This window comes from Cotesia typhae, unplaced genomic scaffold, assembly GCF_013202065.1.
Source record: "Cotesia typhae breed Kobodo isofemale line unplaced genomic scaffold, CoteBio_Ctyphae contig_48, whole genome shotgun sequence".
Taxonomy (NCBI): domain Eukaryota; kingdom Metazoa; phylum Arthropoda; class Insecta; order Hymenoptera; family Braconidae; genus Cotesia; species Cotesia typhae.
Window position 1 is genome coordinate 1,891,951 of NW_027423756.1, and position 17,646 is coordinate 1,909,596.

The following is a 17,646-nucleotide window of genomic DNA, read 5'->3' on the forward strand; positions in this document are numbered from 1 at the left end:
AAATATTTTAAAAAAGTCACAGTTAATTATTTTCCGAGAATATAAATACTTTTAAAAATTACTGATTAATTCTGAAATAATCTGAAAAATTATTATTCTAGATTCCCCAACATACGTACAAAATCTCTAAGAAATTCTGAAAAAGTCTTCCAGAAGAGTCCAAAAACGTTTAAAAATTCAGTCTTTAAAATGCCATATAAATCTTATATATGTCTTCTCATACTTTTTCAGAATTTTTCAGAATTTTTCTGACTTATGTATTTTTCTAGAATTTTTCTTCAGAATGCTGCAAGAATTAATCAGACTCCTAGCAGAAAATATTTCCACCAGGGGTACACTCACATTGTCGGCAAGTTCTTAAAGTCGGTAACTTATTTTTGTTCGAACAATAGAGGTAATAAATTCCAAATGATCAAGTTGTAAAGGTTGTAAAATAAAACGTTGCTATGTTCGAGATACAGAGGTCAAATTTAATTTTTCGAGTTATAGAGTGAAAATATGTACCAAAATGGCTTGGAGGGACTCGGTGATTATTTCGACTAACAAAGGGTCAAGATTTCAAGTAATGGAGGTTTTGGTGTTTGAATGGAAGGGAACAAAACATTTTTTCGAGATTTGGAGGTTTTTGACTTATCGAGGTTCGACTTAACGAGGTTCGACTGTAGTAACTAATTATTTTTCTAAACGAATAGAAAAATTAAGAAAAAAAGTTCTTCACACGATAGGAGCTTTTTACGATTCATAAAATGTGGAATCGATCAATACTTAAACTGAGGACGCAAATTTTTATTTGTCAACTATTTTTTTAAGCAAATAGAAAAATAGAAAAAAAAGTTCTTCACACGATGATACTATAATATGGTTAGCCGATTTAAGAAGCGCCATAACAAGGAAAGACTTAAATTTAGAACGCCAGCTATAAGGAAAAAGCTTCACTTATTGTTGCAAGTGATTGCTACTTTTGCACGAGAAACGTTGAGACTGCAGGCCGAATCCATAAAGATGAAATTTCGCATTCTTCTATATCAGGTGTACAACAACTGGTTACAAACTTTATAGAAGGTTCAGAAGATGATACGTCACACGACAGCCTGACCAGTAGATTCGATACAATAAATGTAGAGGTAGATTCTGAGAATGTGATTAATAATTACTATATGATTACTAATCATAAATGACGAAGAGTCTGCTACTGGCAGTAAATCCGATCCCAGGAAACTTGATGAAGAAGTTTATTTTGAGCAGTAAAGAAGAGTACAGACCGATTGGTAAAGAAAAAAATTAGGAAAACGGTTGACCCTGAAGGCCATCCCTGCAACTTCCCGCTACTATCGTAATTAAGCGCTCAAAATTGCGCTTATCACGTTTATAAACTCGAAGAGCTTAAAAAGATAATTTTTATGTAGTTTTGAGCTCAAAAGTTGGGTAGAAGTTTAATAAAATATTATTTTTTGAATTTTCAAACCGCAATAACTTTTAAACGAACTGATTTTCACGCGGTTGGCAGCATTCGACGCAGTTTTTCAAATTCTATGATACATTTTTAAACACTAATTGATCAGACCAGAAATTACGGTGTAATTCGAAAAAAACACTTTCTTTCGACTTCTTTGACCAACGATAACTCACGAACGAATCGATCGATCAAGTCCTTTAAAAGTTATTTCAAACAAACCACATTTAAAAAAATCTTTTTTTGTAGTTTTTTTTAGATTCCTCACAATCTACTGGTCCGAATCAGTCCAAAGTATATTCAAAATTGAAGTTTAGTCAAGCCCTTTCGAATGGCACCAACCGTGATTAAATCAGTAAAGCCGTTCAAAAGTTATGAGAGGCTTACATACATCCATACAAACACACACACACACACACACACACACACGAAACACACACACACACCGTGATAATCTCGCGAGAATAGTCAGGGAAGCTTCCTAGGACCTCGAAACGTCGAGATCCGATCGAAACTCGATTTTCGAAAAACGGGCTGAAAACAATAACTTTCCGATTTATGAAAATCTTCGATTTTCTTAGCGGGAAGTTAAAAAGCCAGAAAAATACGACCAGAAACATTTATATATTTCTATATTTACAAGCACGTCTCTCTTTTTCATCTATTATCAAAATGTGAAGGATATTAAAACCAAGCCAAATGATATATCTTATAAAACTGTATAATCTGAATTTGAGATTTATATTCCGAGTTTTTTTCTAATACATGCTCTGTTTTTAGATATGACAGGCGTGAGGTATTCAAGAACTCTGGAAGTTGTGTACTCATAGCTGTAAAACCTTGCTCAAAACTGTGGGAATTGATTTTAATGATTTGCATTCCACATTCCCTCAGATCGATATTGTCGGGATATTTTTTATAGTGTTGGTATCAAATTACACATTGCCGCACTTTTTGTTTTCTACTGATATACATGCATAAATCCTCACGGAGTTCTTTGATGCACTCTCATCTCATGATATACTATGCCCTGTGTAACATCATGCAATTTAATAATGTACTTAACACGCATGGTAGGCTATTCGATCTTGTCTTCTCATCTATTGACTGAGATGTTAACCTCAATTATTCACTATTTGTCAAACTTGATAAAAAATTCAGCAAAAACAACATGGTTCATATCCCTAAAGAGGATCTGATAAACATGCCATGTGTATTAATGCAAATATATTGAAACTGGAAGAATGAAGAATTCATGCCTCAGTACTCCTACTAATAAGCAGGGCCACAAAGTTGGTGTTTTCAGGTTAGCTGTAATTTTCCGATTTGGTAAAATCACCACTCAGACAACTTCAGCACGTAGGCAATTTCAGATTTGACATGTTTTACTTGGTTTACTTAGTAATAATGTGGCTGTTTAGATGCGAAACGCGAAATTGAACTATCCAATATTTTAGAAAGATTTCTCAAATGTTCAAAATAGAATTCGCAAGCGGTACTATGAATCGTTGTCAAAATTAATTATCACGGTCATCAATGGACGTGCTTGCTAAACTAAGAATTTTCTGAGATTAGTAATCTGATCAACGTAGAAAATTGAAATCGTTAAGAGCACTTTTGTACCAGAACCAGCTCACAACCAACTAAAATATAATTAACTTAATTGAAATACGACATGGATTCAATAGTTTAATTTTTAAAATCATTGATATAAAACTAAATTATTTATAATAAAGGCATAGAAATATCGGATTTATAAAAAATTTTTTCACTTTTGAAAATCGTTTTAGCATTATATTGGTATAAAAATTAGAACTAACCAATGCCTTCAAATGTCAAACACAAGTATGCGACAGTAAAGTATCAATCCGACACGTATGTGACAATTAATTGGGACATTTTTGACACTTGATAGGTACAAGTACGACACGTATGCAACACTTGAGAGGTACCAGTGCGACACACATACCAGATACTCGGTTAATACAAGTACAACACGTATGCAACACTTGACACATACAGGTACAACACATAACAGACACATCGAGTGTACCTATCAAAGGTACTAGTGTCGCTTACATGTTACACATGTACCCAGCAAGTGTCTGGTACGTATCGTACTTGTACCAGTCAAGTGTCCCATACGTATCGCACTTGTACCTGTCAAGTGTCGCATTCGTGTCGCCTTTGTACCGACCAAGTGTTTGATACGTATTGCATTAGTATTTATTCAGTGCTTGGTTAGGGTTAAAATTTTATTTATCTTGTCTTTAGCACTCAAAGGAATTGGTTAATTTTAATTTTTATATTAATCTATACCTAAAAAAATTACCAAAACTAATACAATTGTTTTAAAGTTATGCAATTTTATGCTCACATTATAGATGATTTATTTTTATATATAAGTTTTAACACGTAGATAAATGAATCCATGTTGCATATCAGAGCAAGATTTTCAATCCGAGATAAAAGAAGATAACAATGTGAATATATCTATATACATACAGTATATAGATATAATTAAAGTGGGAAGGATGTAGAATTTTCATAAAAACGCTAAAAAAACTTTATTATTTAGCGACATTTTGTACACCTTATTTGCACTTCCTCAGGCATATATTATAATATATATCTTAGCATCGTCGACTTAATATTACATTTCTTGTCACATTTCATACTGTGTCGATCACGACAAATGGTAAAGCTTCAATTGATTAGAATGAGCAAGAAATCAGCTAACAACAGAAATCAATAATTCTGTTGACAACTCCCATGGTCTGACGTCCGCTATCTTAGTCACTGAGCTAATACTTGGTTGATTTTCAAGTAATTTCAGATTTTATCGAAAATTATTTTACCGTTCTATCTTTAAAAGAAGTAACAAGTTAAGGATGTAGTGATGAATGATAAAAAAAGATATTCCTTATAATTTGATGCGATTTTCGATAAAATTTTGAAATTATAAGAACTATCAATAAATATCTCCGGAAATATTGATTTCAGCGACTTGGTGTTAACGACCTTTTTTGGAGAAAATCGAATTTTCCATAAATTTGTATTCTACATGTTTTCTATAGCTTTTGTCATTCACGAGATAAATGCGAAAAAACGCAAATTTCATAGAAAAATTAAGTTTAAAGGCCTTGTACTACCTCGCCGGTTCGAGTTACGGCTTAGTTGCAATGAACACTTTTGTAGAACATTTAATTCAAAAAAATCTTTATTCATGGTCGAAACAATGCTATGAAATGTCTCTGAGATATGAAAATTTGAAGATTTTTCTGTGTTCCTGTGTTTTTTTAATGAGAAATTTTTATACGCCTAGGTCGAGGACTTGATATTAAAATTATGGGCCCAAACTTTCAGGGAATTTTTTTTTAGATCCTTGCCACAAAATTTTACGATAAGAAAGAAAAAAAATTAGTTAAAAAAATGCACCCTAGTCTCGATACAAAAAAACTCTTAACGACTTCAATGTCTTACGCTGATCAGATTACTAATCTCAGAAAATTCTTAGTTTAGCAAGCACGCCTATGAATGACCGTGATAATTAATTTTTACAACGATTTATAGTACCGCTTGCGAATTTTATTTCGAACATTTGAGAACTCTTTCTGAAATATTGGACAATTTAATTCTGGGTTTCGTATCTAGCTAGCAACTTCAGGACAGAGTAGACCATGTCAAGTCTGAAATTGCTCACTTGCTGAAGTTATGTGGGTGATAATTTTACCAAATCGAAAAATCACCGCTAACCCTAAAACACCAACTTTGGGACCCTGCTAATAAGATAACACCGGCACACAAAAAAATAAAAGTAGAATGTACTTTAGACCAGACCGACCTACTGACACGTTTTTCGACCCACTGAATCCGAATTTCAAGTCCGTTTGGTCTGGTCACCCTCCAGTTTTGAGTAAAATGCAAAAAACCTCAAGAAAAGGCGGAAACTTGCAAAAAACTGCAGTCATAGCAATGAAAAAATGTATTGTGGACCCGGATCACGTATGATTTTTGTGTATTTCAAATAACTGAATCTAAATCTAAAAGTTAATTAACCCGGTGAACCGTCCAAATTTGAGAAAAAAAAACGAAAAATAAAAAAAAAACAAAATGGCAATAACTCATGAACAATTGAAGTTTTCGAAATAAAAATTTTTTTGGACTCAGATTGAGTATGATTTTCATATATTCTGTTCACTGAGTTTGAATCTGAAGTTTTCTTACCCCGTTAACGTTTTAAAATTAAAAAAAAAACCTCAAAAATCCCAAACAATCGAGAATATTACAATCACAAATATAAAAAAATTATCTATAAGACAAGTTTCCCACTACTGAAGAGCTGCAGTCGCTTGATAACGACGTCTGCGGGCCTGCTTCCTCATCCTGACCAGGCGCCGATACTGAGTTTCCGAATTCCTGCATCGTAATGTGCTCATCACTTGTACTAGCCATGACGGCACACACGCTGTTAACCCAGGGATTTTGCCAGATGTTTCTGTTGCCCACCGTCACCACGTGGAGGTGCCCTGGTTGCAGGCACAAGCAATCGTAAGGGATTTTTAATAGTCAATTTTTAGGATTGCCTAAGAATAAAGCTGAATTACTGGGTCAAGACGGAAAGGAAAAAATTTGTTGGCTAAAGAAGTATTGTTCAAATCTCCCTCGCTTTCTCCCAGCCATCGCATCGATCGCCCGTGCAGCAGATCACTGCACCAGCGATCTTACCAACTAAAACTGCTTGAGGTTTCTTCGCGCCACTTGGAGGCAGGTCAGGCGCTGCAACAGAGCTGCAGGTGCCCCCTGGCCAATATTTGGCGCGTATTATCATTGTTATTGCGTCTTGCAGTCTATCCTATCTATCTAATATTTTTATCGATCGCATTTAATCTAACTTCAATTTATGAATCGCGCTCTAATTTAATATAATAACCTCTTAATCTGTTTCAGTGATTATTTTCATTTATTCTGCAGTTATCAGTTTCATTATTCTGTGCTTTTTGGCTTGTTTGCATCTACTTAGAAATCTTGGCTACTTCACCGCGTAGCTAGCCTCGAATAAATAATAAAAACCGTAACTGTAATAAATAAATTTGTGAAATTTAAGTAAGTGATATAAAGAATTATTAATTAACGTAATTAATAACAACGAAGTTGTCGTGATCGTCTCGAGATGACTTTCGACTGGATTTCTCAAAACTCTAATCGAGCTCTTACGTAATTTGAAATTTTTTTGGTCTTGAGAAAGACCGTTTAGTTGAGAAGTCTTAAGAAAGACTGATAGGTTTGGTTGAGTGTTTGAGTCAGCAAACTACTATGTAAAGCCCTGACTGGCTGGTGGTGACGTACAGTCACTCGCTCTCAAAAGAGAGCTAGTTGGGTTGCTCTGAGAAGAACAGTTAGTAAAGTAGCGTTTAAAAGAGCTAGTTAGTCTTCGAGCTCTCAAAGGAGCTGTTTTTAGTGACTGAATTGGTGTAGTCGGTTTGGAAGGCCGAGCAAGCCTTGCGCGCTTGTTGCCGAGTGAGACTGTTGCTGGTAAGCCTTGCGCGCTTACTGAAGACAACCGATCTTGAGATGATCCGTATAGTAGTTGAGGTCGAGGCGATGTTGAGATGATCCGTATAAGCGTTGAAAATAACAAGCCTTGCGCGCTTGTTATTTGATAAAAAAGACAGTGTATGCAAGCCTTGCGCGCTTGCCGAAGTTCTAGGAGAGCTGGTTGTACTGCTGACTGGTCACAAAAACTTATGGCTCAAGTCAGTTTCAGTTTTAAAAGTTGTTTATTTATCATTTCATCATAGTACAAAAAATAAAGTAGTACATATTTTGTTTCTTATTATTTTAATTTTTCCCGTTCCATTTTGGAACCCTTCAAATTGTTTCTAAGTTATTCATTTTAATGTTACACACTTTTAGTTTTATATTTGTTTATATTTTGATTTGCGTGGGTAAAAGGTACGTTATAATTCATGTATTATATGCATGAGCATGTGCGATTTGTATTTATTAAATATTTAATAATTATCGATCTAGTTCATATAAATATATATTTGAGAATAACACATAAAATTAGATATTTAATCCAATTTAGACAATTTCTAACCTAACCAAAAATTAATTTTTTTTTTTCAATGTTTATAAATTCCTCCAGGTTATTATGATTTATTTTATGAATAATTTTTAAATATCAATAATTCAAGTCAATAATTCGATAATATTATCTGAAAAATCAACAATATTTCTTTATTATAATGATGATTATATATAATAATGTTTTTATAAAATTTTCTTTCGAAAAGTTATTTTTTAGCATACTTAAATAATTTTCATGTACTATTTATTATTGTACGTAAATAACGCACACTTGGTGTGCGTTATTGTGTACTTCAATTTTTTTTAAGTGTCCTAGTAGATACAATTTAGGAATTTCATAAAAAGTGAAATATTTCGTAACTACGCACACTAAATACGTTCCAAAATTGTTTCTTTTAATTTTTAAATTTACAAAAATTTTTTTTTAATTTTCGAAAATCATATACAACCATATCGGTTACTTGGATTTTTTAATTTTTTATTTTATATCTTTTTGTAAAGAAATAAAATATTTTTTTCTTAATAGTCTTATGAACGTGGACTTGGCACGATTTTTTTACAGTGAAACTGGTTTTGTTCGGATACTATTTACTGGCGCTCGTACTAAGCGGCGATTTTAATGTCGATCTTAGCAAAGATGACGGATTGAAATTAATACAATTTTTAAAATCTGAACTGAATTTAGATATTGTTTCTGATAGAGCAATGGGGACAACGAGGTATGGTACAACCATTGATGCGGTATTTTCGAGATTCGTGAACCACGTATCTACCAACGTCCATGAGTCTTATTTTAGTTTCCATAAACCACTTGTCACTGTAATTAAAAATGAAAGTAATGTTGATCTAATTAATATTGAAAAATAATATTTAAAAAATAAATGATAATTGTCAGATAATAATAATTACATAATTTATCAACATTCCTAATGAAATATTTGTGCACATCTGAAATTGACTATTGTGAAAAGTTTAATATAAAATATTTCGCCGATTAGTTATAATAAATGTATATAAAATGAATAAATATATATTTATATATGTATATTATTTTCATTCATTTGTTAATTTACCCTTTCATATGGTATTAATCTTATTTTCAGTTGGATAAACTCTTTTTGCGTATGTTTAGACAATCGTGCTTAAGGAGTAAACTCCAGTCGTGCGTCGGAGCTGACACACACAATTTTTTTTTTACATTTTTTATTTTCGGAGTTTTTCAGAGGAACTGGAGGAGGGGATAAGATTTTAATCACCTTCGCATTCATTCATTGTGAAGAAGTTTTACGCTTGCCTTAAAAATAAATTCAGAAAAATATTGCCCTAACCGAGTTTCGAATAGTAACCTTAACGCACGCGAGACTATCACCTAACCGCAACGCTATACGAACGTTGAAGGGACTATTTTACGTTGAGAGCTTGAGCGGCATGCATCGTCTTACCAAAACTAAGTGAAAAAATTGATTTAAGCCCAAAGATTCGTGATTTTTATTGTGTCATATGCAAGTGATATAATTTAATCAGTGTCCCTGACGACTGTGAGTGTTTGTTTGTTAAATTATTAAGACTAAAAGACAATTAACCAATTAAATAACAATTCTAACCTAAAAGGCGTGGTACAGGGGTCTCGCTACCCTGTACCATTAAATTTTAATACAACAATGAACAAAAGAAGAGCGGACACTAAATCAACAGAAGATTTAACAGTGGCTTCATTAAAGAAAAAAGCCAAGGAACTTGACCAAATTACTTCAACAAAAAGATTTGATAAATTTTTTGCGAAATATAAATCTAAATTTATTTCCAACCTAACAAGACCTAGATCAAGATCAGCGTCACAAGACCCACCGGTCGATAACAGAAAAATTCCTGAAAATGACATTGCAACGCCATCTGAATTTGTTACGCCAAAGCGGACAGCGAGACGGACAATACCTAAAGATAATACAGGTGCTACAACTTCAAACACATACGACCTCTTGAACACTCCAAGAAAATGAAATAATTTCAAATAACTCTACCAGAGCGACTCACAGCGGAAAAAGTCCAAGCTCCAAACCACAACAAACGGACTTCCAAAACAAGAACCGAAGCGTCAATGCTTTCAAAGCAAAACCAAAACCTCCGCCTATTGATGTATATGAGGCAAACATGAAAAATATTGTTAAATTTATTATCGATGCAAAAATATCCGAAGATGACTTCTGGGTTAGAGAATTAAATAATTATATAAGTGTCAATCCGCAGAATCTTGAAACTTATAAAAAAATTAAACAACTAATGGATTCTAATTTACTCCAATATTTTTCTTTTACTCCAAAAGAAGAAAAAAAAAATAACCCTTATTTTGAAAGGTGTCAAAGCTGATTACAATGAAAATGATGTTAAAACATTTATGATTAATAAAAAACTACAAGATATGCATCAAAAAAATGTTACCAAATTACAATTTGATAATCCAGATGAAAATAAATACTTTTATTTGGTCCATCTTTCCCCGGAAAGCAGGTCTTCAGCACTAACTAAAATGAGATACATCCTCCATCAACCCGTAAGATGGGAAAATAAAAAGAAAAAAGCCATTTTCCAATGCAGAAGATGTCAACGCATCGGACATGCAAGCAGAAACTGTAACTTTAAATTCAGATGTGTCAAGTGTGGTAAAGACCATGGTCTAATTAAAGAAGGTAACAAGTGTGAACTAGAGAAAGCAGAGTTAAACGATATTTTTTGCATCAACTGCGGCCTCTTTAGGAGCTAATAAAAGAAGATTAGACATCGAAGAATTTGTTAAAAATAATCAAATTGACATAGCTTTGATCTCGGAAACAAAGCTTCACTCCAAACATAAATTAAGCTTTAATGACTACAATTTAATAAGAACTGATCGACCAAATGCCAAAAACGGAGGCGGAACTGCTATTCTGATCAATAAAAAACTAAGTTTCACTCCAATCTCATATCCTAACTCTCTTTCCAACAAGGTGATCGAGTACATAGCTATAAGACTAAAAGTTAACTGGAATAAATCTCTCATCATTTTCAGCATATATGCAGCTTGCAACTCCAATAGATCCCTCATCGCTGAACTGGACAAATTATACCATGATTTCAGGTTAGACAAACCTGATATATATTTCATCATGGCTGGAGACTGGAACGCCAGGCATACAAAGTGGGGAGACAGTAAGATCAACGATTATGGAGCCATGCTGAACAGGTGGGAAGTGAAGAACAGCATCACCCACAAATGTACGCTCTACAACCCTAACAGACCAACATACCCCAGCGCGGGATCCTACCTGGACCACTGCCTAGCAGATACCCGAATCGAAATTAAGGAATTATCATCCAATGGATTGCTCAAAACACTGCCCTACGATAGTGACCATAACGCGGTCTACTTTACTATCGACACAAAACATTCATGGGACTCGCCTCATCTCCACCACTAACTATTAGATACAACTATAAAAGAACCAACTGGAGAAAATTTGCCGAAGATCTCTTGGACAATCACAAAAACCAAATCCCATCAGACAGAAATCTAACAATTAGTGAAATAGATTCCCATATATTAAATTTAGGAGAGGAAATCACTACCTCCATCAGTCAAATTATCCCTAAAGTTGAATCCGATACAAAAAAAGGTTGCTTAAAATATGTCAACAACACAAGTAAAAAACTACAAGCAATAAAATCAAAATTAATTCTAGAAAAATTTAGGGCCACCAACCAAGAAGAAAAATACAGACTCAATCAGCTGATCGAAGAGATTAACAAAAAACTAACAAAAGATTTTCAAAAATCAGAAACGGCTTATTGGACTGCCAAAGCTAAAAGCATCAACTACAGGGACTCGGCAAAATTCTTCTCACGAATAAATAGGCTCCTCCGATATAAAGAACCCCCTAGAGTTGATAATTTGACCATCAGCAAAGACAGTCCTCTTCTCACCGACGAAATCATCAATGATCCTGAGTCCTCAGAAATAGATGGTAAGCATCTCATCACCCATTCCACAGCTAAATTAAATATTATTGGAAATTATTTTGAATCTATAAACTCTCCAAGGTACTCAAACATCGGAACGATGACCAAGACCATAGCAGACAACGCAGGGAATGATATCAAGAGTAGAATCCAGTACAGAAGAGAACAAAATCTCACGCATACAACATTTAGCCGTAGTAATCCCGCCTACTATCCTGTCTAAAATGAAAATGAGCCAAAGTTTCTTCATTCATATATAGAAGTTGAAATACTGCTTAAGAAGACTAAAAATAAAACCTCCAGCGGTTTGGACAACATCCCGATGATTGTTCTAAAAAATTTACCAACTACCTACATCAAAGAGTACAGTGTACTCAGTACACCGTTCTTTTTAATAATTGTCTCAACCACTCGTATTATCCACCCAGATGGAAAGTTGCAAAGGTCATTCCAATTAAAAAGAAAAATAAAGACACTTCAAATCCAACTAGTTACCGTCCAATAAGCCTTACAGTAAATATAAGCAAATTATTTGAAAAACTAATTAAAATTCAACTTACTACACATACAGATAATAATGAGTTAATCCCAGACAATCAATCCGGATTTAGACCACGCCACTCAACAGTACACGCAATACACAAATTTTCATCTGATATCAATAGACATCTACTAAATGGCAAACTGGTTGGAGCTGCCCTCATCGATTTAGAAAAAGCATTTGACTCTGTCTGGCTCAACGGACTGATATACATACTAATCATCTTGGAATTTCCTCTCTCATTAATAATGTTAATCTGTGACATGATACACGCGAAATCGTTCATCACTTGGGATGGAATCAATATTTCATCTCTAACATTTTCAATACGGGAAGACACTCAACAGGGCACAATAACATCACCAATACTGGTTATGATATACTGTCGAAAGGTACTGAACCTTTTTCTCACGAACTCAGGAAATAACACGCACTGCGGCGCTTACGCGGATGACACAGTTGTTTATGTAGCCCACACCAAAATCCCTGTGATTGAAAAGAGACTGACTAGCCTGGTGAACCAGATATACGAATATTTAAAACAATGGAACTTAAAAATGAACGCATCCAAGAGCGAAACAATACTTTTCAGAAAAACTGTCAATGAAATAACTCCTCAAACAGTGTTGCGAATCAAATCCTTCCAAATACAAATTATCGATAAAGACACAGGACTAGAGACTATAATTCCTAATAAAAAGACCGTTAAATACCTTGGAGTTAATTTTGACTACCTCTTCAGAATGAACGTCCACCACGCAATACAGTTGTCAAAAGCCAAGAAAGCCTTTAGAGCTAACCACAGGATTTTCTACAACTCAAATATAGAACCAAAAGCTAAGATCATCTGCTACCAATTACTGGTCCGACCCATAATCTCATATGCAGCTCCAGTCCTGTGGAATACTGGCCCTTCGGTAATGGAACACTATAGAAGATTCGAACGATCCTGTCTGAGAGCTTGTTTAGGCAGATATCGAACTGCAGACTCTAACTTCACTAAGCACATTGACAACAAATCCATCTACAAATCCATACAGCCAACATCCCAAGGTTCGATACTTTCTGTCTGACGCTCACACGAAATTATTTCAGCAATGTATATCAATTAAATAACGATCTACTCAACAAGCCAAAGGTAGAAAACTACACCATGGTTCTACGAATGACCAAAAGCAACTACTGTCCGCCTGAACTTTTCACGAACCTTGATAGACTGGGTCTCATTCAAGACAGTAATAATATACCAGTTATTTATCATAACCAACGCCACTGCGCAAGAAAGGCAGTATTCACTGATACCGATATTCCTAAAGACACATGGGTATACTCAAATGCTCTACCAGAATGTGACATCAATAGCCGTGACCGGCTATCAGAAAAATATTGGTGGCTCCATGGTGACGCTAAATACATGGACGAATTGAGACGACGGGCCAGACTGAAAAAACAGTCGCAGCAACAACAGCATCGAGGTAATCTCCGAAATCGACGTAGATAAAACAAGATTGTTATAATTTACTTGATTTAAGATAAACTGCTTTTGTAAATACTCTTGTAAATAGTCCCATACACCTACCTACCCTCTCCCTTTCCCTTCCCTTACCTCACCCTTTACTTTTACAAAATGTCATCTATGGTTTTTTTAATTTATATTTTATTTTTTTTACCATAGTTTTATGAAAATATACGTATAATAACACAGTTATTAAGATAAAATTATTGTAATGAAAATAAGGATACTGTTTTATGGTAAGACGCATCTCATGATGACAAACCAAAAATTATTTTTATAAAATTATAGTTTAAGTTGTTTAAGGATGTAACAGGGTAAAATGACCCTAAATCGATAAGTCACCGGATATCGATAATTATTCGACATAGCACTGGCGCGTCTCGATCTTCGGGCCTAAGGGGAGAATAGGAGGGGGTAGTTTTGGGTTAGAATAGGTGAGCCGTGCAGTGGAAAAGTAGTGTGACCGCCAGACTGAGTGCCACGTGATTAAGAATTTTATATTGTGATTAATTTAATTACCAAAAGTTAATTCAAGGTATTAAGACCTTTTGTTTTAAATAGTTATTATTGTTATATTGTTAAGACCATGACAATAGGTTACTTAGGAATTTTAATCTATCTAATATCTTAATACAGAGTTAACATTACAATAGGAATTTTGAAACTGAATGTTCGTTAAGACTTTTGGAATTTGATTGTTAATTTGGATTTATCTTTTTATTAATTTCTAATGATTGAATGTTTTAATGGCTCAAATTTTAAGTTATAAACAAAAGTAAATTATTCTTAAATATTAAATTATAAATAAAGTCAAATCAGTAGTGTTAGTGTGAGACAAGTGTGGGTTATGAGTGAGTTGCAGAGTATCTAGGTCTACATTTGGTCACTGGGCTGTTACTGCTGTAGCTGGAGCGGGTTATGAGAGTGTGCTGCAGAACATCTAGGTCTACGTTTGGCCACTGGGCTGTTGTTCTGTAGTAAAGTGTGTATAAGCTGCAGGAGTATCTAGGTCTACGTTTGGTCACTGGGCTGTTACTCCTGTGAGCCGAGTCAACGATCCCGGTATATGATTGGTCTCTGTGCGGGTGATTATAGGTTGAGTAAACGGGTAGACGCCGAAAGGGGCCCATCACGTGTAGACGCCGGGAGGGGCACGTGTTAGAAATTGACGGGTAGACGCCGGGAGGGGCTCGTCGAGAATAAGAATATTGTTAAGTGTGGTTAGTGTGTGAGTGAATGAATTTTGTTAACTTGTTTTAAGTCCAGACACTGTTAAGTTTTTTTTATTGTTAATAAATATAGATACATTGTTAATTAATTATTTATTATTCAACAGCACCTTCCTCCACTCTCTCTACCCTAAGATTAACATTTCTCAGCTCTGGACCGATTCCAGGAACCGTGAATAAAAATCCTGGTGGTGCCCTAATAATTATATTGTTGTTAGTTTTGTTTATTTATTTAAAAAAATTGATTAGGGGCCAACCTGAGCAGGTAAAACTGTTCCAAGGACATTTGTTACTTATGTAAAATCGATTGTTATAATGGATAAATAAATGACCTTTTTAAAACCAAAAAAACGTTGAAGGGACATTTTTGTCAGGAGTTTTATTAACCACGTATTTCTGGCTATCTTGGCAGTGTTAGTGTCGGTGCTGTCCAACACGTGTTAAAAAAGTCATGCGCATTGGCAAAAAAGATACAGTCGAGTCGCGTTATGAGCCCTCCTTGTGTCTCTCTCTTATTAACGCGAGTCTGGTTCAAAAACAAAGAAAACAAGCCGGACTCTAGATTTGACTGTAGTACATGCTAATGCTCTGCAAGAGCACTAACTTTACAAATAAGGAGAAGGGGGAGGTCCTATACTCTGGGAGAATTTAACGTTTGAAACAGTAAAAATTCTACTTTTAAAATGTATATTTTACCCGTCGAAGCACATCAATAATTACAGTTTCATCTTTAGCGTTGCGTTTAAAATTTACCATTTTACTTTGTAAATATTGACGTTGCTTCGATAGAAATTTACTAACTGTAGTTTATATTTTTAAATATCATACGATCATTTTTTACATACGAAATTATAAATATCAAAGTCAAAGTTATTAATTATTATACTTTAACATTTTCGACTTTCACATAGCGATTATTACTGTATGAAATAGTATTTTTTAGCGTGTAAACAATAAATTGTAGCATTTAAATAATAAATATTACATAGTGACTGGTAAAATCACGATTTTACTGTTTGAAATGGTAATTTTTATCAGTTGATCATTACTTATTACAACTCGACTATCATTTATTACAGTTTACTTTTTTCCATGTAAAATTACTGTTCAGTCACATGATAAGACACTCCATACAGTAGTTGGTCATCTTTTGGTGGTGGCGCCGCAAACTACTGGACTCTGTCTTTCTTTTATTAAAACATACAATATGCGTCCTGATTCACTTGCTCTTACAGAAAAAAAATCGTAATTTTCAATAATTCAAATTGTATTCTGTAGACGGCAGCATCGTAAAAATCAAGATACTAAAAGTATAGTCCTGGATTACGATATTAATATTGTAATTTTACATATAGTTTTTTTTCCGTGTATATCGTAGATTTTATCGGTTTTCTCGATTTTTCTTCGTTTTTTGCACTGTGACCCCCAATTTTGACTTTAGGTTCGTATTCAGCGGTCAAAAATTTGTCGGAAAATCTTTGTCAAATACCCAGCACAGATTAAATTTTTTTTTTTTTTATGGACCTGTGTCATAAAAATTAATCAGGTCTTAAGTGAACTCGAAGAGCTCAGAAGCATATGATAGTAGGGTGCTTTTTTTTTTCAACTTCTTTTTTTTTCGGTCTCATCATGAAATTTTGCTCCAACTGCCAAAAAAATCCCCTGAATGCTTGGGCCCTTACTATTAATATTAAGTCCTTGACCAAGGCGTGTAAAGATTTTCCATTAAAAGAACACAGGAATTCTGATCTTTTTATCTTTAAATTTTTATAGCTTGGTGGCATTCCATAGCATCGTTTCGACCATGGACGGATTTTTTTCAAAATTTAATGCTCTACAAAACGTCTGTTGCAGCTAAGCGATAACTCGAACCGTTAAGGTAGTACAGGGTCTCTAAACTTAAATTTTCTTTGAAATTTGAGTTTTTTCGCATTTATATCGTGAACGACAAGAGCTACAGAAAAAATGTAAATGACAAACTCGTAGAAAATGTATTTTCCTACAAAAAAGGTCCTGAGTACCACGTCACTGAAATCAACGTTTCCGGAGATATTTAATGATAAAGTTTTTGTAATTTCAGATTTTCATCGAAAATCTTTTAACCGTTCCATTTTTAAGAAAAATAATAAGTTAAAATAGTAGTGATAGATGATAGAAAAAAGATATTTTTCATAATTTGAAGCGATTTTCGATAAAAATTTGAAATTACAAAAAACCTCATCATTGAATATTTCAGGAAATATTGATTCAGCGACTTGGTGCTCAGAACTATTTTTGTAGAAAATTGAATTTTCTGCAAGCTTGTTATTCACGTTTTCTCTATAGCTCCTGAAATTTACGAGATATGTAAGAAAAAACGTAAATTTTGTGGAAAAATTAAGTTTAGAGGCTCTGTAATGCCTCGCGGGTTTGAGTTACGACTTAATCGCAAGAAAAACTTTTTAATGGAAAATCTTTACACGCCTTGGTCAAGGACTTAATATTAATATTAAGGTCCCAAACTTTCAGGGAATTTTTTGTTATTGGGTACTTACAACAAAATTACATGATGAGACCGAAAAAAATAAATAGTTGAATAAAAAAGCACGCTAATATAATAGCTATCTTTTTAAACTCGGAGAGCTGGAAGTGACACAAAAATTATATTGAGCTTGGAGAGCTCAAAAACAATATAAGTAAAACGTTGAGTGCTTAGATATGGAATTAGTGGAAAGGGGATGGCCTTTAGGGTAAGCCGTTTTACTAATCTTTTAACTAGTTATCATGACTTTTATTGGCTGAAAAGCTCCAAAAAAACTTTTTCATGAATACAAAATATTCA

General features: G+C 34.0%; 2 protein-coding genes and 1 long non-coding RNA gene across 6 annotated transcripts in view; 2 read left to right on the forward strand and 1 right to left on the reverse strand.

Moving 5' to 3' along the window:
• The window catches only part of LOC141529515 (patj homolog), a 769,735-nt gene that overhangs the window by 442,791 nt on the left and 309,298 nt on the right, over positions 1-17,646 (reverse strand). The gene's annotated exons all lie outside the window — the stretch shown is intronic.
• The window catches only part of LOC141529552 (uncharacterized), a 137,484-nt gene that overhangs the window by 9,538 nt on the left and 110,300 nt on the right, over positions 1-17,646 (forward strand). The window lies entirely within an intron of this gene.
• On the forward strand, positions 61-17,645 carry LOC141529546 (uncharacterized). Of its 2 annotated transcripts, none has more exons than XM_074246148.1 (2): positions 61-394; positions 490-17,645. In XM_074246148.1, exon 2 carries the CDS (start codon positions 13,234-13,236, stop codon positions 13,579-13,581), a length of 348 nt encoding a protein of 115 aa, XP_074102249.1. In that variant the 5' UTR covers positions 61-394; positions 490-13,233; the 3' UTR covers positions 13,582-17,645. Both variants share the same exon structure in this region, with proteins under 2 accessions (XP_074102249.1, XP_074102251.1).